This window comes from Eschrichtius robustus, chromosome 20 (assembly GCF_028021215.1).
Source record: "Eschrichtius robustus isolate mEscRob2 chromosome 20, mEscRob2.pri, whole genome shotgun sequence".
In the NCBI taxonomy this organism is placed as follows: Eukaryota; Metazoa; Chordata; class Mammalia; order Artiodactyla; family Eschrichtiidae; genus Eschrichtius; species Eschrichtius robustus.
Window position 1 is genome coordinate 45,317,227 of NC_090843.1, and position 21,450 is coordinate 45,338,676.

At 42.0% G+C, this 21,450-nt stretch overlaps 1 protein-coding gene across 11 annotated transcripts in view; it reads right to left on the reverse strand.

The window, feature by feature from the left end:
• Positions 1 to 2,216: 2,216 nt before the first annotated feature.
• SYNRG (synergin gamma) overlaps positions 2,217 to 21,450 on the reverse strand; it is a 93,183-nt gene continuing 73,949 nt past the window's right edge. For 5 of the 11 annotated variants that reach the window (XM_068531407.1, XM_068531406.1, XM_068531409.1 and 2 more), the window contains exons 20-23: positions 19,958 to 20,106; positions 4,777 to 4,860; positions 4,329 to 4,439; positions 2,217 to 2,906 (exon numbers count right to left, since the gene is read on the reverse strand). In XM_068531407.1, coding sequence (XP_068387508.1) covers positions 2,775 to 2,906; positions 4,329 to 4,439; positions 4,777 to 4,860; positions 19,958 to 20,106 — 476 coding nt within the window. In that variant the 3' untranslated portion in view covers positions 2,217 to 2,774. Of the gene's footprint in view, positions 2,907 to 3,926; positions 3,963 to 4,328; positions 4,440 to 4,776; positions 4,861 to 7,336; positions 14,401 to 17,486; positions 17,657 to 19,957; positions 20,107 to 21,450 lie in introns of those variants that run through there. The other 6 variants (XM_068531410.1, XM_068531413.1, XM_068531404.1 and 3 more) reach the window with 4 other exon arrangements.

Here is a 21,450-nt window from a genome sequence, read left to right on the forward strand (position 1 = left end):
AAGGAAGGTACGTGACCTCCAAGGTGTGACGGGATATTTTGTAGTGATCCCCAGTGCAGAGCAAACATTTCAGATTTCTATAACATAAAGGCCCTATAACCTTTTCAAAGCTTAAGAACACGCTGGTCATTAAATAAAAGGCAAGTAGAAGGCATCTGTAAATTAGCAAAGAATTATGCATATGCACACAAAAGATATTCAAATAATTTAAAATATGCAACCTATATGAACTAACTAGTACCCACAGGAAAAATAAAGCATGGATAATATCCTAATACACCCTGTGCTGCTTCTACCTCAAGCATGTCCAGACAAAAATTACACACTAAGCCATAAAAAATTTAAAGGCAAAATACAACACCAAAACAGTGCTTACTAACTGCCACTCAAGAAGGGGGTGAAGCAGCTTGCACAATGCACTGTATGGAAGTAAGTAACCTTGGTTACTGTTTCCAAGGACACTGGGCTCTTGGCTAGCAAGCGCTGAGGTGAAGCTGAATGCAGTGCTGACTCATTTTAATAAACCTGCATAAAGAAAATCAATGCAACGGTATTCCACACTCCCCAGATCGTTATTGGTGGATCTAACAAAACATTTCCAGTACTAAACAGATACTGAAAGTAGTGAATACTCTTCATAGCAAAGGCTTTTTATTGATGTCTGCTCTTATTTTCCCCTGGCACCTCCCATGGAGAGACTAAACCTATGATACTTGGTAAGGTCAGCAGTAATTATACTTACGAACTGTATCTGAGGCATTCTGGAATATATCTAGAAATGGAAGCCAATCTAGTTAACAGGTGAGCATACTTTTTAAAATGTCATCAGTATGGACCACTGTGACAATAACAGTCCACACAGCATTTCCAAAAAATGTCTCTGCAATGTAAATTCTGTCAAACTGGGAGACACTTCTTGTCGCAAAGGTAGATTTTGTTATCATGGTCTATCATGGAATGTATAAGACCAATTAGAAGGCTGCTTGAATTTTGGTGCCATGTTGAAACCCTAGGTGCTGCACAGGCTAGAGCGGAACCCAGAGGCCTCAGGCAAAACCTGCTAGAAACCAGCCCACTTTTGTTGTCACTGACACCCACTGGCTCTGTGGAGGGCAAAGGTAACAGTTCAGAGACAGCAGTCCCAGTCATTAGTAGCTGGAGATGGTATCATCTGGAGCAAATGAGAAAAACAGATTTACCTCATCAACAGTTCTCTGTGCCCTCTGGCACGCAGCCAGGTAAAGCCGAAGCCTCATCAACAGCTCGGGAATGAAAACGTTGTCTACCTTTCTTGGAGCGGATGGAAGTGAAAGGTAGTAAGGTGGAACAAAACAGAATTTCCTCAAGTTTTGTCCTCAGGAGGGAAAATGATCTAATTAATTATGTAAAGCAGCAATTACACAGACGAAACCAACTGTTCCAGTTTACAAATAAAAACTAAGTCTAGGTCAGAGAGCTTAAGCCATACAAAGTGAAAACACACAAGGTTCAAAATCTCTTCACAAAGCACGTAATTAACAATTGAGAGGAACGTGTGTCCTAGTTTGGCGGGTTCTTCCCAGGAATAACACAGTCTTTAACCACTTGGCTTTTTTCCCCCTGATTTTATGCATTCAGTTTAAGTGGCAAAGAAAATTCCCTATACCAGAGAGCATGAGCCTTTTCCTTCTAAAACTCAGTGCTGTTTTTGAACAATTTCCTGCCTTTACTTCTAAGTCACGTGCCTCTAACCACAAATACACACCTTACTTTTCTCCTCGCTAGGCCAGGAGCTCCACCTTCTAACCCTGAATTAATTTCCCGGTCTCTCACAGATACTGCGGTATTGGTCCCTGTGCAGTCATTTCTGGAAGTTTGGCTAGAGGCCTCTGCAAAGAGATTTCATTCAGCTGGCTTTGCAGATCTCATCTGAAAAAAATATCACGTTCACAGTCTGTGTGTGAGGTAAAACAAGGCTTTCAGTGACGGCGCCTAAGGGCAACGGTACTCACCCCGATACCCGAGATTCAGGCCTCTATCAAAATGAATGTTCTTCTCACTGCAAAGTTCCCAGGCATGTTTTGAGAAAGTTTTCTTAAAAGTTGACAGTCTTAGAAATGAACGAAAAGAGTAGAGAACTGGTTCGGTTGCGACAGTAAAGCTGGTAAATCTGCCCTCACCCACCTGCCATTGTCCAATGGAGAGCAGCAGCATTTTTTCTATAAAAAGAATATCAGTTTAATCACAATTTTCCCCTTTTTATTCATGTCAGATATTAACAAACTAAATACGGGTAAATGCATTCTACTTCACAGAACAGTAGGTGTTCTAGATACACACAAAACACTGGCTCAAAACATCCTTCCAACTCCAGTTTTCTTCAAATGTCAATTCTTCACAGTTTCAATACTGCAGCAGCAAATATTCCTCAGATAAAGAAAATTGTGGTCCATGTTTTAAAACATCTTAAGAGAACTAGAGATAAGTTAGCAAACTTCCAGTGCAGTTTGGGTAGAGCAGTTTTACCCCGAATCCCAAAGACTGGCCGAGGGAACCTGGGGGCAAAGGTGGTCGGTGGGAAAGACTGGGAACTTCTGCAGCACCTCCTCCCGCGCCACCTCCTGAGGATTTCTTCCTCCCGCGCCACCTCCTGAGGATTTCTTCACATAGACTGATGGCGGCGGGGGGAGCTCTGCAGCATTCGCATTCTGTTTATTGGTCCCTGTCACCCCAAGGGGTGTGATGGAAAACAAACAAACCCAGCCAGTACTTCCCAGAGGAGCTCTCAGGAGACTTCAGAGCAAATCAGGCAGGACGAGGCCGGGAGGTTTCGGTTCGACACAGTTGATCCAGAAGTTGGCACAGCTGGCATGATACTGGTGTCCCCCATACGCCAGCTTGAAGCTGTCCGTGTCCGAGTTGAACGCCTGCCGGGAGGAAACAGACATGGGGGGCCAGTCAGGCTCCCTCCACACCTGGGCACTGCCCAGCAGCCGGCACGGACCCCTCTCCAGCTCACAGGCTGAGGCCAAACTGGCGCACACACAAAAGCTGAGCAGGTGGCTACAGGAATTCAAGCGAGAAAGTTTTTCGCCGCTAATTAAAGGTATAAAAAAATCTTTACTGTTAAACCCAGTTTCAGCAAAAGGAGGCCAAATCGTTCCTAGAAAAGGCAGACAGAGGCTGTGGGGGTCGGCAGGGGTCCTGACAGCCACAGGACGAAAACAGCCACAGGCTGGGGATCATTTTGATCTCTCTGTGAAGAAAGCAGCCCTTCCCTGAGGCTGGCATTTTGGCTGTAACACGCCATCCCTTAAGTTTCTGAGGCTGATTACAGTCCTATCATGAAAGCAAATGAAAGATTAAAGACTCTTAGGGTCTAATGCCATTCGGAGCTGATAACCAAACTGACATCACTAAAAAGTCCAAACAGGTATAGGATTTGTAAAAAATAAAGATGTTAAACACAGCAGGATGATTTCCAGATGAATACTGCTTACCGGTAAGTTACAGTCAGCCAGCCCTAACCTCAATCACTTCCTGGGGTGTTTTGTAAAGCTCAGCCAAGTAAACAAATAAATAAAGCTCTAAAACCCAAACAATTTGTTTTTGTCTGCTAACGGCCAAGTCCTGAAGCTCTCTGATATCATTCTGTGTGTCACTACCACTTCGTCTTCCAGAAGCTCCTCTTTCTGTTACCCTGGTTCATCCCAGAGAAAAATAACCGCAACACCAGAAGCCAACTATGAGCCACAAGCATGCACACGAGACGGAAGTGGACCCGCACGGACATGTTAGTTGACCGAATCAAACACTATGGGAACGAAAAGGACTCAGCAAAGGATCCATGATTGGAACAGCTCAGGATGGCAGTGGAATCATCGAATTTGCCTTCCACACTCAAAATTAAGATGGAGATGCTAAGATAACGCGTAACTGGTTCATACTTTTTTAGGATGTTCTTCTGCAGGCTTCTCTTCTTTCTGAAATGACGTTGAAACCATAAGGTCAACAAAATTCCCAGAACAGGGCCTCTGGCCTCCAAACGAGTCCTTACAGGTTTAACCTTTTCTCCTTGCCACCCCACTGTGCAGAGGGTGGGCAGGCACGTGCCAACAAGCCTGCTCCTTAGAAAGGCAGGAGCTGCCTCCACCCCTCGACAGCTCCCCCCCCCCCCCCCGCTGCCCCTTTGAAAGAACGTGTCTGCTTCTGTGGTCAGATTTCAGGGCTTGATAAACCCCCTGCCTCCGGTCACAGACCTTGCCGAGAAGGGCCAGATGGGGCTGCCTCCTGGGTCATCGGTCAGGGAAGCAGACCGTGCAGGGGAGGGGGGAAGGCGGGTGACTTACCCGGCTCCTGGAGTCCACGTTTAAAAGGCACACCCCACAAGCAAGCTCCTGAGCGTTTTTAATCCCGGGCCGTAGCATACAAGAGGAAAAATCCAGTGAATTTTCATCAGGCTGTGAGGACAAGACAAACGGGTAAAGAAGCCAGCAATTCCACACGCTGCTGGTTTTGCTCCCTGATCACACATCCCAACAGGTCCAGCAGCAAATTCAGTCCACTCTCTGCCACCACCAGTACAATTATTCCATTTCCCAGACGTTTTCCGAGTACCTGCCCTGCTGTGTTCTAGTTGCCAGGGACGTTAGGATGAGCACAGAGTGGTCCCTGTCCTCTGAGAGCTCAGTTTAGGGTCAGGGCGAGGTGGGTATCAGGCCACACTGTGCCACGAGACCCACACTAGGGGTAAGGACCGAGCGCCGGAGCACAAGGGGGAAGGGGTGGGGCACTTACCCGACTCAAGGGGAAAGGAGCGTGGTGGCAGAGAATGCTTCTGAGAACTTCGAAACACGGTGGCTGAGTCCTGATGGGTGTTTGCTAGGTGAAAGGGGTGGGGTAGGATGAGGTAGGGGAGGGAAGGGTATCTACTCTATGTAGAATAAGCAGCCTGGGCAAAGGCCTCTAAAGCAAAAGATCAGGTATGAGAAGAAATCTAGGGAGTGGGGGCCAAGCTTACGGAAGGAGCGGAGGAGATGAAACTGGAGCACGAAGGCCTTGAAAGGAATATGAGGGGTTGAGACTTTATCCTGGGAAGCCCTATGGTTGTAACTAGATGGTGACAGGATCAGGTTTGTACTGTGGACAGACCCCTCTGGTTGCAATGCAGGCACTGAACTGGGGGTCTGGGCCTCTGTTACAAGGCTGCAGTAGCGAGCCGGGAGACGGGTCCTGAAGGTCAGAACTGAGGGAGCAACAGTGCGGAACGGAGAGAAATGGACACGTGAAGAGCTAGCTATTAAGGCCGCAGAGTCAAGAGGCCTGGGGGATCTGTTAGATGTGTGAGGAGGGGAGGGGACTGGGCAACTGAGAGGATTCACCCCAACGGGGCGCGTGAGAGGAGAACCAGTTTGGGGATGGAGACTGGGGAGAAGAGTTCAATTTGGTACAAGCCGAGTCGAAGCTGCCTGTGGGACAGCTGAGTTCTGATGCTATACGAGCAGGCAGATGGATATACAGGCCTAGCACTCAAGAACGAGCGATCTGGATGTTATCGGCTAGGGAGAATAAATATATTAACAGCTAACAAGTCTTTACCTGTGCTAAGCAGTACACTAGGCTCTTTACATACATTATTTAATTTATTCCTTACAAAAAAATCTATGAAATAGGGAGCGTGTTGCCCAATGATGAAAAGCCCAATGATTGAAAGCTGTTAATTTCTTGAAAGTTAAAATGCACATCTATGAGCTTGCAATTCCTAGATATTTTTACCCAAGAGAAATGAAAACATGTTAACAAGAGTCTTGTACAAAGAAGTGTTCATAGCAGCTCTATTCATATTAGCCAAAACTGGAAATAGCATGTATCTTTAAACAAGAAAATGGATTGAAAAAACCATAGTATATTAATACAGTGGAATATTACTCAGTAATAAAAGGGATCAGACTGCTACACACAACACAGATGAATTTTTATGAAATGCTATGTAAAAGAAGCTGACACAAGAATATATACACTACATAATTTCATTTACATTAAGTTCTAGAACAGGCAAATCTATGGTGATGGAAATCTACAGAAAATGGATCACTGGTTGTTTCTGGAATCAGATCAGGGGACTGACTGGGAAGGGGCAGAAGGGAACTTTAGGGGGTGATGAAAACACTCCATATACCGATGGGGTGTGTACTACATGGTGTGTGCATTTGTCAAAACTGGTCCAACTACACATTTAAGATCTGGGCACTTCACTGTATGTACGTGATTCCTCAACTACGAAAAACACTTGAATAATAAAACAAGACAAAAACAGCCAAAAAAACCCAGAAAGACAAAGCAAAAAACCAGAATGGTAGAAAATATTTGCAAATGATGCAACCGACAAGGGCTTAATTTCCAAAATATACAAACAGCTCATATAACTCAACAGCAAAAAAAACAACCCAATCGAAAAATGGGCAGAGGACCTAAATAGACATTTCTTCAAAGAAGACATACAGATGGCCAAGAGGCACATGAAAAGATGCTCAACGTCGCTAATTATTAGAGAAATGCACATCAAAACTACAATGAGGTACCACCTCACGCCGGTCAGAATGGCCATCATTAAAAAGTCTACAAGTAACAAATGCTGGAGGGGGTGTGGAGAAAAGGGAACCCTCCTACACCGTTGGTGGGAATGTAAGTTGGTGCAGTCACTATGGAAAACACTATGGAGGTTCCTCAGAAAACTGAAAATAGAATTACCATAGGATCCAGCAATCCCACTCCTGGGCATATATCCAGACAAAACTATAATTCAAAAAAGATATACACGCACCCCTATGTTCACAGCAGCACTATTTACAATAGCCAAGACATGGAAACAACCTAAATGTCCATCAACAGATGAATGGGTAGAGATGTGGCACATATATACAATGGAATAGTACTCAGCTGTAAAAAAGAACGAAATAATGTCCTTTGCAGCAACATGGATGCAACTAGAGATTATCATACTAAGTGAATTAAGCCAGAAAGAGAAAGACAAATACCATATGATATCACTTATATGTGGAATCTAAAATATGGCACAAATGAACCTATCTATGAAACAGAAACAGAATCACAGACATAGAGAACAGACTGGCGGCTGCCCAGGGGGCGGGGATTGGGGGAGGGATGGAGTGGGAGGTTGGGGTTAGCAGATGTGAGCTTTTATACAGAGAACGGATAAACAACAAGGCCCTACTGTATAGCACAGGGAACTATATTAACATCCTATGATAAACCATAATGGAAAAGAATGTAAAAAAAAGAATGTGTATTATGTATAACTGAATCACTTTGCTGTATAGCAGAAATTAACACAACATTGTAAATCAATTATACTTCAATTAAAACAATTAAGGAAGAAAAGATTTTGGATTCTTAGTGTGTAAAAGTTAGGTATACATGAACTAATTTATTTTTCTTATGTATGTCCTAGAGCAGAGTTTCTCAAACTTGGCACCACTGACATTTTAAGCTGGATACTTGTAAGACGAGCTTAAAAGACCTGTAAGACATGTCCTTTGCATGTAGGATCCCTGGCTAATTTGGGGCAAAACTGCTCCCCTCCCCGACTATTAAGAACTGACTTTCCAAAGAGGAAAACGTATGTGTGCATGCATATAAATACATATATACACATAAACCCACACACGTATGTAAGTTGATTATAAATTTTACTGATATAAAGAATGTGTAGCACACAATTTACAAATAATAAAATATACCATCACCTTTATTGTAAATCCCACATAGTATCTTGTTCTCACAAAATGCTTTCTTGGATTTTTGCCCAACTCTTAGATCAACAACCTTTGCCTGCTTTCCTGAAAGAGTGTTAGTTCTGATGCGAAGGCTGATGTGCTCATGTGAAGGACTAGGGCTCGAGTGAAATGACTCAGACGTACTTCAGAACTTCACTTGTCTGTCAAATACATGAGTGACTTCTTTGCTGAATCAGATAATAGTTCTTGAATACTGGAGAATCCTTCCTCAACTTTTGGTTCTACTCACAACATAATGGCTACAGACACACCATACTTTTAAGTTTAATCTACATTATTAACATTTTCTCTATCACCTTAAGTCTAGACAATCAACAAAACAAGTCAAGCCCTGATTTGAAGCATTTGCTGATTTCCATGGTATAAATGCTCCCCCTATGGTCGATTTCGAGCTACCAATGTGATGTCACTGAACATGGGGTTGGGAAGAGATGCATGCAGCACCGCCATATAGTATGTCCACATATGGATACAATGGACTAGGGTGACCACCTTCTTGGTCTGTGCCAGACTGTTGCCATTTTAGCTCTGAGGACACCCCTCGGTTCTGAGCAAACCGGGACAGCTGGTTGTCCTATGACAGACATCAATAACCCCAAACACTAAGGACAAAGCAGGTGGGAAAGGAAGTGAAGATGGAAGGGAGTCGATAGGAACAAAGTAAAAGGGTCCATTGTCCTGTCTTGAGAGCCAAAAACAAGAGCAAGAGCAAGTCAAGTGTGAGAAAGTTCTAGAGTTACCAAGCTGGGCTCAGAAAGATGTCTGAGTTTAAGATTGCCCAGGCTCTGCAGGGTGATGTGATAACACAGTCCAGTGTGATCATGCAGGTGGGTGGCTTAAGTGAAACAGAGACAAGGGGCTTGTAGTCCAGAGAGTCAAGGATCTGGGAGCCTGGCATGTTGGTTGGTTTTTCCTCATGAATACTGAGGTGACCAGGATGATGGCAGATTTGACAATAAAATAATAGCTACATGTTCTATAGTTACTTTAGGCTGAACCACTGAGGAGTTGCTATACTGTCTTTGTATTTGCAAAACTGTATTATTCTTCCCCAGAAAAAAAAGGTTTCTCCCTAGAAAAATGTGTAGATTATATATGATATTTCCCCAATCATTTCTTTCTAATATGAAATAAGCATCTTTTTAAAAAATATTTATTTATTTATTTGGCTGCGTTGGGTCTTAGTTGCAGCACTCAGGATCGTTGTTGCGGCATGCGAACTCTTAGTTGCAGCATGCATATGGGATCTAGTTCCCTCACCAGGGATCGAACCCGGGCCCCCTACATTGGGAGCGTGGAGCCTCAGCCACTGGACCACCAGGGCAGTCCCTCCCCATCCATTTCTAATTTGAAATAGTAAACCATGTGCTAGGTTCCATAAACCTCTCTTAAACCTGAGCTGAATCCATTTGGATCACACTTAAGGAAGGAAGGATACACAGTTCTCAGAGAAGAAAAAGGGAGGTGGAAGTTTCAACTGTGTGAACCTACATGGCCTTAGCCAAGCCAGAGAATTATTTTTTGTTTGTTTTTTAGTGTAATCACGGCCAATTTGGTCAAACCTCGGAGCAGGCGGAATTATCATCTGTCTGCTGTCCAATCCTGTCCTTTGTAAAATAGTAACAGTTTCACTTGCCCTACCTCCCTCCCTCCTTCAATTAGTGTTAGGACTCTCACAGATACATAAAAAGGGCTCTGGAAAGGATAAAATCCTCTGAATGATCATCACAATTATTCACTTTGACAAAATCTAACAAGCTTTTTGAAGAGGTTAAAAACATAGTAGCATGTCTATAATCTACATTATAGACATTTATCATGTTACTGAATGAGGACTATTTGAGAAATAATTAGAACGCGGGGAAACTCTCTGAATCTTGAAATCAAATCCAAGTTAATAAAAGCCCTTTTAATACCTGTTTACCAAAGGAATAAAAGAAGCCAATGAAAAGGTCATATCGTAATCTCCAGTGAAAATCATAAGGCTCTGCATAAATTACCCTGTAGTCATATTAATCTTTCAAATGATAAAATTAACCTTTATAAATACACATCTATTAGCAGGGAGATTATTGTAGTACACAGTGTGACACCAATCAAATGGCCCTAATTCTATAAGGAGGTATGCCCTCTACAGGCACCTTAAATTGCATATCACCTACTTTAACTGGCAAGTATGTCATGCATTTAGTAAAGATTAAAAACCCAGCTATATTAGACATGACCTGCATACACTGACAAGTCCCAGAGTCAGACTGGGATATATAATCCTGAATCTTTAGCCAGTAATAAACTACTAAAATGGCATCCAAGAAAATCATTATTAAGGAAGAAGAGTTTGGTAGTATTTTAGTGTTCTTTACCAGTAGACTTATTCTCCTCCTTCCGGACAAATGTAGGATGGGCCTTCCCTGTCCCTCTAAATTAGGCACAGTCGTGTAACTTGCCATGGTGTTAACAGACTGTGAGTATAAGTAATATGGTCACTTCTGGAAGGAAGCCAGACCAATGTGCTATTTGTCATGTTCCCTTGATACTCCCATGGTGACCAACTATGTTCCACTCGGTGTTGGCTCTATCAACCCAGATCCCTGAGTAAGGAGGACATGGCATAGAGACCCTCCAACTTGAGATGGATCTGGAACAAGAGCTAGGAATAAAGCTCTGTTGTTTCACATTGCTAAGAACTGGGGCTGGGAGGTGTTGTTTGTTACCGCTGCAGAACTTAATTTGACTGACACAAAGAGTGATCTAGACACAGGTTCCACAAGCAATTCCACACCTTTGATTTTGGTTACAATGTAACCATTCTTGGTTACAATGTTTTTTTTCTGGTAATTTTTCCTACTGCTACTATAACAAATTAGCATAAATTTAGTGACTTAAAACATAAATTTATTCTCTTCCACTTCTGGAAGTCAGAAGTCTAAAGTGGGTTGGCAACACTGCATTCCTCCTTACCCCATCTCTAGGGGAGAATCTGCCTCTTCGCCTTTTCTAGTTTCTAGAGACTGCCTGCACACTCTGTGGATCACGGTTCCATCTTCAAAAGCAATAGTGTAGCATCTGCCAATCTCTCTCTCTGCTTCGACTGTCACGTTGTTTTTTCTCATTCTTATTCTCCTGCCATCCTCTTACAAGGATTCTTGTCATGCCTCTGGGCCCACCCAGATAATCCAGGATAAGTTTCCCATCCAAAGACCCTTAACTTAATCACATCTGCAAAGTCCCTTTTACCACATAAGGTAAAACATTCACAGGTTCTAGGGATTAGGACGTGGACATTTTAGGGGGGGCGGGGAGGCGTTATTCTGTCTACCAGATCCACCTTCTGTCAACTGAAGACAGCCGTGTAGAGAAATGATGAAGATTCTGTCTCTAAAACACTGTGCAGACTGGCAAGATGACAAAAATGCTATCATTACTAAAAAAATTAAACTGTTCTGGGGCTTCCCTGGTGGCGCAGTGGTTAAGAGTCCACCTGCCAATGCAGGGGACACGGGTTCGAGCCCTGGTCCGGGAAGATCCCAAGTGCCGCGGAGCAACTAAGCCCGTGCGCCACAACTACTGAGCCTGCGCTCTAGAGCCCGTGAGCCACAACTACTGAGCCCTCATGCCACAACTACTGAAGCCCACGTGCCTAGAGCCTGTGCTCCGCAACAAGAGAAGCCACTGCAATGAGACGCCCGTGCACTGCAACAAAGAGTAGCCCCCGCTCGCTGCAACTAGAGAAAGCCCGCGTGCAGCAACAAAGACCCAACGCGGCCAAATATAAATAAGTAAATAAATTAATTAAAAAACAAAACAAAAAAACTGTTCTCCTGACATGCCACAGCAATGGGAAGTAAGTACTCTGAAATTCACTGCTTATTTTCCATCAAAAGGAAGTACAGAAGAATTTTATTATACTGAGGGTAATAGTGGAATCACAGAGCCAGGGTGACTTTCAGTTGACCACAGGTCAGGAGAATAACAGTCCTGTCTCTTCTCGTAGATTTTATATGGCAAAAATGGATTAGTATTGTCTTCCAGGACTGAGTCTTGGTTACAAACCTACTGAACTTCAATTCAATCCACAACCATGAAATAAAACTTCAAGATAACAGTTCGCTCATCTCACTAAAATAGGGGCTTTTTATCTCTTGAGAAAAAAGTTCCTTCAACCTGTGCCCAGAGGAGATAGGCTTTTGCCACAAGAGGGAGTTTTAGTCCATGGATAAAGGGAGCATGAAAGGGAAAGGGAAATGTAAAACTTTGCTAGTGTCACCTCCAGCTTAAAGAAATATTAAGGAGCCACAATTTGGAGGTTAAGACTGTGTACTCGGCTTTCCTTAGCCCAAGCTGCATCCTGGAACTTTTTCACTGGAGAAAAGTAATGCAGCCTCCTTTTGATGGGAATAGTTTCATGGAGTCTTTGTGGGAAGAAACAAGTCATTTTTTAATACCTTGGAAGCTGGGACCAACACAGAAGGAAGAAGAACGGATTTTTAGACAATGATCTGCATTCAAATCCCAGGTTTGTAAGTTTCAGGCAAGTTTCATCTTTTCTGAGCCCCAATTTCTGCCCTTGTAAAAATGGGGATTGCACTATTGACCTTGTGGGATTGTTACCAGGATTAAATGAGAAGGAATGAAAAGCATACAGCACAATGCCAAGCAGGTTTTAGGTGCAAAAGAAACAGTAACTATTACATCAGTGTTGCTGGAATCAAAGACCCTGACTGTGGCAATTAAGTTCAATAAGTAACTTTAAATTCTACTTAAAACGAAGTAATGATGTAAAAAGTTAAAAGCTGCCTATACAACCTCAATTATGCCTCTCCCTAGTGATGATTTCTCTGCTTTGAGCCTCTAATACTGAGTCCTTGGCGTTTGCATAGTTTCGTTGCAACTGAATTAAATTACACAGATGTTGGTTTTTTTGTCACCTACACTTACGCATCTATTTTTAAAGTATCTTGTCTTCTTCATGACAAGTTTAACCTTATACTTCCTCTGCAGAATGTATGCTATTCATGCAGTGGGCAGTTCAAGTAAGTTTTATAGACCGAGGACCTACCAGTTATCAAGAGGAAATGCCATGGTATAATCAGGAAAAATACCTGAGTAAAGAATGATTATTTTTCTGTCACAGCTAACCTGGTGAAAAAAGCAACTATAACTGGAATAGCATGGGTAACTGGGGAAACAAATACTCAGTGGCGGTCACGTACAACGTGCAATGCATTCCTGTGTTGTCTAGCGGCAGACACCTACCCTTCCCTGGTGCCTAAAAAATGTCAGGTAAAAATCACTCTAGCATCTAGACATGGATGCTAGAAATGGATGTTCCTAATGGGAGTTTGAAGGAGAGGGCAAGACTGCCTGGTCACTCTTCCCACTTACCTCCTATTTTGCCATGTGGACAGATTTAGAACCACCGTAAGCGAGAGGGCAACACTCCTAAGTTATGTGTGTGACCAAACCCAACAGGCTTCCTTTGAAATCACAAAACCAAATTCTATGGCTTCTTTAAAAAGGTCTGCACAAAACTAATCCTTAGTGTAAAAAACCAGAACATGACTTATCTCTGAGTCGGGTGATGACAACAGAGGAGCATAAGGAAAGCTTCTGGGATGATGGGCTATTCTGTATCTTGATAGGGGTATGGGTTATATGGGGTATGCATATGTAAAAACCATTGAGCGGTATAACGAAGATTTTTGCATTTTACTGTATATGTATTTTACAGAAAAAGAAAGAAGAAAAAAGAAAAGGAAGGTCTGGAGGGGCAATCAAAAAAGAAAAGAAAGGTCTGGAGGGGCAATCAGAGTCAAGAAGGCAAGCCTTTCTCATGAGCAAGATGTACCAGGATGAAACTGACTTCCATCTCACGCACTGACAGCAGCTCCCTTAAAGCAGTAATCCAGGCCAAGATTCTCCCCAAATGTCCTTTGCTCCAAACTGAAAAGGACTAATACATAATGAACCTGGTTAACACACTTGGTCTTTTGTGATACCTTTTCTTTAAAGAGTTCACGGCAAAGAAAGATGCTTTGCAATCACAGCCATCTTTTTTTCTTTTTTTTTCTGGTCCTGCCAGACAGCTTGTGACACCTTAGTTCCCCGACCAGGGACTGAACCCGGGCCCTCGGCAGTGAAAGCGCCGAGTCCTAACCACTGGACCGCCAGGGAATTCCCACAGCCATCTTTTTCTAATAGCACCAGAAAAGATGGGTTTGTCTAGAAGTCTAGTTTTCAAAATGTTAATTACAAGAAGAAACTGCCTGTCACCAGAACAAAGAAACTTAAAATCTAAGTGGCAAGGGGGACTCTTTTAAGCTACTCTACAGTCCTGGGATATAAACAGGGGAAAAAGTGTACAGAAGAGAACTTGCCTGTTTATATCAAGTCGCTGCCAAGATAGACTCCTGATGTTTCATCTCATTAACCTCGATGCTAAATAACAACCCACTCTTCCCCAAAAGGCTTTTGCCTTTTGCTTTTACCCATGCAACTTGCCCATTTCAAGGAGGCAGCAGAATATAGTGGTTGAAAAAGCAGACTTAGGACTTTCAGACTGAGTCCAGGTCTCACCAGTATCTCTGTGCCTGAGTTTCTTCATCTGTAAGAAAGGGTGAGAATAATAGTATCTACCCTCAAGACTGTTGTATTAATTATATCTATGTAAAGAGTTATGAATAGGGTCTAGCACACAGTAATCACTCAGTAAAAGATGGCTAACGATGATGACGATATTTAGGCTTAATGTGGTCCTATCAGCACAGGGTTAGGAGCAGAAGGTGGGTGAATTAGGAGAGACCCAGACCACACTGATCTCTAGATTCCTAAAGGTGAGAGAATCTCTAGATTTCCTCCTAAAGGTGAGACCTTTGTGAGACCGAGTAGAGAGGCTCTGATGAACTGCGATGCTAGTGATGCAAAGGGGACACACCTGCTAACTCGTCCCTCTCCATCCCACAGCCTCACAGGCACGCCATGTACATTACTAGCCAACCAACTTCATGCGCAGCTGGAGTTTAGAAGTATTTTTTAAAAACACCAGGGTTTTATCACCCAAACACAACCCTATCACTATTCTGGCATATTTCCTTCTAGCCCTGTAGTAATAGTTCTGTGTTATTTCAAACTTTGTGCTTCTTTAAAAAATGGCGGCCTAACATCCTAGTATGAAGAGTCACACAACTAATTCTCCAGATTTGGACTTTTAGGTTATTTTCAATTTTTCACTTTTACAGAGAACAACTTGTGCATTTAACTTGCTTCTTTTTGTGAGTTTGTATGCAGAACTCTTGCCTTAGGCAGTTTTCCGAGAAGTGGAATTACCAAGTCAACCGCTCTGAATGTTTTCAAGTCCTTTCATTCATTCAGCACTTACCGGGTATTTACACGGTGCCTGGTCAGACAGAAAATGAACAAAATGTGGTCTTGGTCCTTGTTCTCAACGAGTTCACAGGTGGAGGGGAAAGCATGTTGCCAGACACCTTTCCCACAGGGTGGTACCAATCTCCTAATCAATGAATTCCTAATAAATTCCCTAAGAAGTAGTCCAATTTTACCACATCAACACCATCAGCGTTCAAATAAATAAACCAAACCCCACACTGGGTTTATTAGGAGGTAAAAACTGAGATCTTGTTTTAATTTGAATTAATGTTTACTGCTTAGCTGTGCCTCCTCTATGAATCACTTCATGTTTTTGTTCCGATTTTACTGGAAGCTGGTATAGTTCTCACTAATTTACATGTTTTCCTTACAGAGCAAAGACTTGCGGTCACTGTCAGTATGCGCTGCCACACGTTTTTTCTCGTTTACCATTTCATCTATTTTTTTCCCACTTGGAAGGACTTCCACTAATTTGTACTTGGAGCTATGCCATTCGATCTCTACGGAGAGATTTTCTAAGAAACTACTCCATGAAACCTGCTGCTTTCTTTACTGAAAGGATATTTTTGAAGATAATGTAGATTATGTTAGTTTCCTCTTTATGAGAACCCACAAAAGAAGTTTCTTTCTGACTACCAGGAATAATTATGCTTCCTGAGTAGAGGGTTTATTTTTATGTTATGAACACAGTGAATCATGGAACTGATCACGTCTTCTTTACATCAGTGCCTAGAAAGGGTCAACTGTACAGCTCACCACTAGCAAATGCCAGCACTTCAAAAGCACACATTTTTGGGGAATTCCCTGGTGGTCCAGTGGTTAGGACCCTGGGCTTTCACTGCCAAGGGAGGGTTCAATCCCTGATCAGGCGCTAAGATCCTGCATGCCTCAAGGCCAAAAAAAAAAAAAAAAAAAGCACATATTTCTGTACACTTCATACCTGGCTTTAACTTATTTCCCTAGTTTCATTTTCCCTTTGTTTTATTTTCCTTATCCATTTATTTAAAAAATTTAAACCAGTTATTAAAATAATGAGGTACAAAAATGCTTATCTTGCTTGAAAAAAACTGGAAAGTTCAAAAAAGTATAAAACAGAACGTACAAAGTCCCACCAAACACTGTGTTAGAACGCAAAGGAAAAAAGGACATACACTATACGATATCACTTACATGTGGAATCTAAAAAATACAAATGAATGTATATAAAAAACAGACTCACAGACATAGAAAACTAACTTATGGCCACCAAGAGGAAGGGGGAAGGGGGAGGGACAAATTAGGAGTATGAGACTAACAGATAACAAACTACTACACATAAAATAGATAAGCAACAAGGATTTACTGTACAGCACAGGGAACAACTATATTCAATATCTTGTAATAACCTATAGTGGAATATAATCTGCAAAAACCAAAAAAAACCAGATCACTATGCTATACACCTGAAACTAACACAATATTGTAAATCAACTATACTTCAATTAAAAAAAAACAAACAAAAAGAAATAAAGGACACAGTCCTGCTTTTAAGGAGCTGAGAAGCTAGTGGGCAAGAAACAAGCAAACACAACTATCAAGAAGCGTGGTAAGTGCCCTGACAGAATGTGCTATGGACACACACAGGAAGGGCACCTAATGCAGACTGAAGTCCTCTTGGAATGAATTCTGGGACAAATGACGCAAAGTCCAGAGGGGAAAGCAGTCTAACAGAGAGAGAGAGGCCAGGGCAGCCCAAGTGATGGAAAAGACCTTACTCACTGAGCTAAGGAGTTTAAACTTGACCCTGAAGACCACAGAGAGTCACTGCAGGATTTTAAATGGGATATAAATGACACAATCAGATTAGCACTTTAGAAAGAGACATCTGAGAGTGGTGTGCAGAACAAATTGATAGTGGATAAAAAAATGAACCAGTAGGGGGCTTCGCTGGCAGTCCAGTGGTTAAGACTCTGTGCTACCAATGCAGAGGGCGCAGGTTCGATCCCTGGTTGGGGAACTAAGATCCCACATGCCTCGCGGCCAAAAAAACCAAAACATAGAACAGAAGCAATATTGTAACAAATTCAATAAAGACTTTAAAAACAGTCCACATCAAAAAGTCTTTAAAAATAAAAAGAATGCTATGAATTTTTGCCAAACTTGTTAAATTTAACCTCTTGAATTCAGTTTTCTAGAAGTATTTCTTATCACCCAATAAACATAATTTTATCTCTTCTTTTCAAATATTTATACTTCATTTCTTATTGTATTGGCCACACAGTATTTTTTTAAAAATAACTAGGTTATAATTGAAAAATGGCCAAAGGGAACAAAATAAGAGATTTGGGAAATGATTCAAATGCTTTAAGAACTTAATAGTACAAGCCAGAAGCAACACAACAATGGAGAGAGGACGTGCTTGCCGTTGAAGACAGGTTGCTGGGAGAGTCGGAGTCCTCCTGACCATCAGTGCAGTGCAATGAGAACTGGCTGCTCTTTCAGATGGGGCACATGGTAAAGCGTAAGGAAAAGAAGAAAGAAAATGGAACAGCGTATTTATTCCAGCTGTGGAAGGAAGATAAATTGTGAAATAAAGGATATTATCACAGACAAACTGAGTAAGTATGAATATATAAAAATGAAGTAGTTTTGCCCCATGAAATATTTTAAAAAGGGGACGAGGACTTCACTGGTGGCGCAGTGGTTAAGAATCTGCCTGCCAATGCAGGGGACATGGGTTCTATCCCTGGTCCAGGCAGATCCCACATGCAGCGAAGCAACGAAGCCCGTGCACCACAACTACTGAGCCTGCGCTCTAGAGCCCGCCAGCCACAACTACTGAAGCCCATGAGCCACAACTACTGAAGCCTGCGCGCATAGAGCCTGTGCTCCGCAACAAGAGAAGCCACCGCAATGAGAAGCCCGCGCGCCGCAACAAAGAGTAGCCCCCGCTTGCTGCAACTAGAGAAAGCCCACGCACAGCAACGAAGATCCAAAATAGTCAAAAATAAATAAATAGTAAAAAATTAAAAAAAAATAAAAAGGGGAAGAAATAGAAGAGGAAAAAAATAACTGATGTAATCTTATGAGCACACGCACGTGTGTGAATAAGTCTATTACAAGCATGAAATGTGTATGGTCAATACAATATTTCATTGAATATATGGTCAAAAGAGATAGATGATCGGTTCATACACAAAGGAAATAAAAATAGTAAATTATCATTTGAGACACTGGCTAGCCCCTCAGGAAATGAAAGAAATTAAAAAAACACTTTTATGAAATCGTTTACACACTTGCTAAAGTAAGAAACTGACAAAGCTAGAATACTCTGTAAAGAAATGTATACTTATATACTGCTGACAGCACTGTCAGCTAGCCCCTAAGCTCCCTGTAAATCCATATAACACACGTTAACAGCAGCTATATGCAGGCGTGCGTGTACACGTGCAGCCATGCACTCTGACCTCTTAAGTCCGCTTGGAGAAACTACATCCCCCAAAGGGGAAACAGTCATTTGTTTAATGGTATTCAGAGTAAAACTATTCATAACAGGAAAACAATGAAAACAATCCAAGACCCTAAGAAAGTAAACCGGCTAAATGAACCACAGGATAGCAACAAGATGTATCATACAGTCTTTTGTTTGTTTCACTTAGGTTTAAAAAACAATTTTTTTTGAGGTATAGTTGATGTAGAATATATTAGTTTCAGGTATGTAACTGTGATTCACAATTTCAAAAGGTTATACTCCATTTATAGTTATTATAAAATATTGGTTATATTACCCGTGTTGTACAATATATCTTTGCAGCTTATTTATTTTATACATAGTAATCTGTACCTTTTACTCCCCTACCCCTACTTCGCCCCTCCCCACTTCCCTCTAACCACTAGTGGTTGGTTACCCCACTGGTAACCACTAGTTTAGTTTGTTCGCTGTCTATCTGTGAGTCTGCTTCTTCTTCTTTCAAAAATATTTATTTGGTTGTGCCGGGTGTCTTAGTTGCGGCAGGTGGGCTCCTTAGTTGCAGCATGCGTGTGGGATCTAGTTCCCTGACCAGGGATCAAACCCCAGGCCTCCTGCACTGGGAGTGTGGAGTCTTAACCACTGCGCCACCAGAGAAGTCCCGAGTCTGCTTCTTTTCTGTTATATTCACTAGTTTGTTGTATTATGTTTTGGATTCCACATATAAATGATATCATACAGCATTTGTCTTTCTCTGTCTGACTTATTTCACTGAGCATAATGCCCTTGAAGTCCATCCATGTTGTTGGAAAGGGCAAAATTTCATTCTGTTTTATTGCTGAGTAGTATTCCATCTTCTTTATCCATTCCTCTGTTGATGGACATTCAGGTTGCTTCCATGTCTTCGCTATTGTAAATAATGCTGCTATGAACACTGGGGTGCACGTATCTTTCTGAATTAGTGTTTTCATCGTACGGTTTTTTAAAAGGACACAAATGGGGACAGAAATAACTAGAAACGCAAAGGGAGAAACTCAAACGAGTGCTTTGCAAAACATGCATATACATGTGTGACTTAGGAAGAATGTAGCTAGAGAACATTTTCCTACACTCTCATTTTATTTAGGTACAACGGTCCTGGGAGCTACCCAGAAGCCAACCTGGTACTATTCAACTAATGGAACAAATGTTATCTCCTTCCTTTAACATAACTTGATACAGTAGGCACCTTCATCCTCCAGTAAGTGCCATCATAGGAACATACACTCAGCTTTACAGCTTAGGTTTCTAGAAGGAAAGCAACTGCTAAATTGTCTAGTGGGCTTACCGTGAGTGTGGCGAGTGACATGAAGCCAATTAGGTTATTCCATACTTTATCGATGTCCTTTAGCAACTGCTGGAGTTTCTCACTGCACACTGCAGTGGCTTTTATCCCCAGCTCCACACGTTTGGTTACCCTGTACACCTCAACAACACCTGACAGGGTGAGAGAGGACAGAGTTAGGCGCTGGAAGCGTACAGAAAGAGTTGAGCAAGACACGACAGCCTTATTGCTGGCTGATATTCTAGGTGGAAACTGGGACTCTTATCTGGACAGACGTGAACTTACTATTCCTTGGGACCAATCAACTCTTAATGCTGCAGTATATAAACTCACTGGTAAGAGCACAGACTCTAGAGCTACACTGTTTGGATTTAAGTCCCAACTCTGCCACTTAACTAGCTGTGTAACCTCAGGCAGGTTGCATAACCTCTCTGTGCTTCAGTTTCCTCATCTGTAAAATTGGGATAATAGTAGTACCTCCTCAAAGGATGGTTGAATTAAGGGATTAAAAGGGTTAATACTGTAAAAGGCTGAGAACAGTAGGCATTAACCAAGTATTAGCTATTTTTTTTCTGGCTTCTTTATGAGTCCATTTGTTTGAATTTGGGAAATACCATTAAACTCACTGAAAATAGGAATATTAACAGTTTAAAAGAATCGGAATGCCAATATCACTACACAGGCACACCTCGCTTTATTGCACTTCACTTCGTTATGCTTTCTAGATATACGTTTTTTACAAATTGAAGGTTTGTGGCAACTGTGCATCAAGCAAGTCTATAAGCACCATTTTCCTGACAGCATTTGCTCACTTTGCATCTCTGTCACATTTTGGTAATCTCACAATATTTCTAACGTTTCCATTATTATCATATTTGCTATGATCTGTGATCAGTGATCTTTCATGTTACTATTGTAGTTGTTTTAGGGCACCACGAACCACGTAGCATGTGTTCTGACTGCTTCACTGACCTGCTGTTCCCGTCCATCTCCTCCACAGGCCTCCCTATTCCCTGAGACACAACAATATTGAAATTAGGCCAATTAATAACCCTACAATGGCCTCTAAGTGTTCCATGAAAAGAAGAGTCTCACATCTCTCACTTCAAATCAGAAACTATAAATGACTAAGCTTAGTGAGGAAGGCATGTCGAAAGCCAAGACAGGCCAAAAGCTAGGCCTCTTGTGCCAGACGGTTAGCCAACTTTCGAATGCAAAGGAAAAGTTCTTGAAAGAAATCAAAAGGGCTACTCTAGTGAAAATAAGAATGATACGAAAGCAAAACAGCCTTATTGCTGATATGGAGAAAGTTTTAGTGGTCTGGATAGAAGATCAAAGCAGCCACAACATTCCCTTAAGCCAAAGCCTAATCCAGAGCAAGGCCCTAACTCTCTTCAATTCTGTGAAGGCTGAGAGAGGCGAGGAACCTGCAGAAGAAAAGTGTGAAGCCAGCAGAGGTTGGTTCATGAAGGTTAAGGAAAGAAGCCGTCTCCATA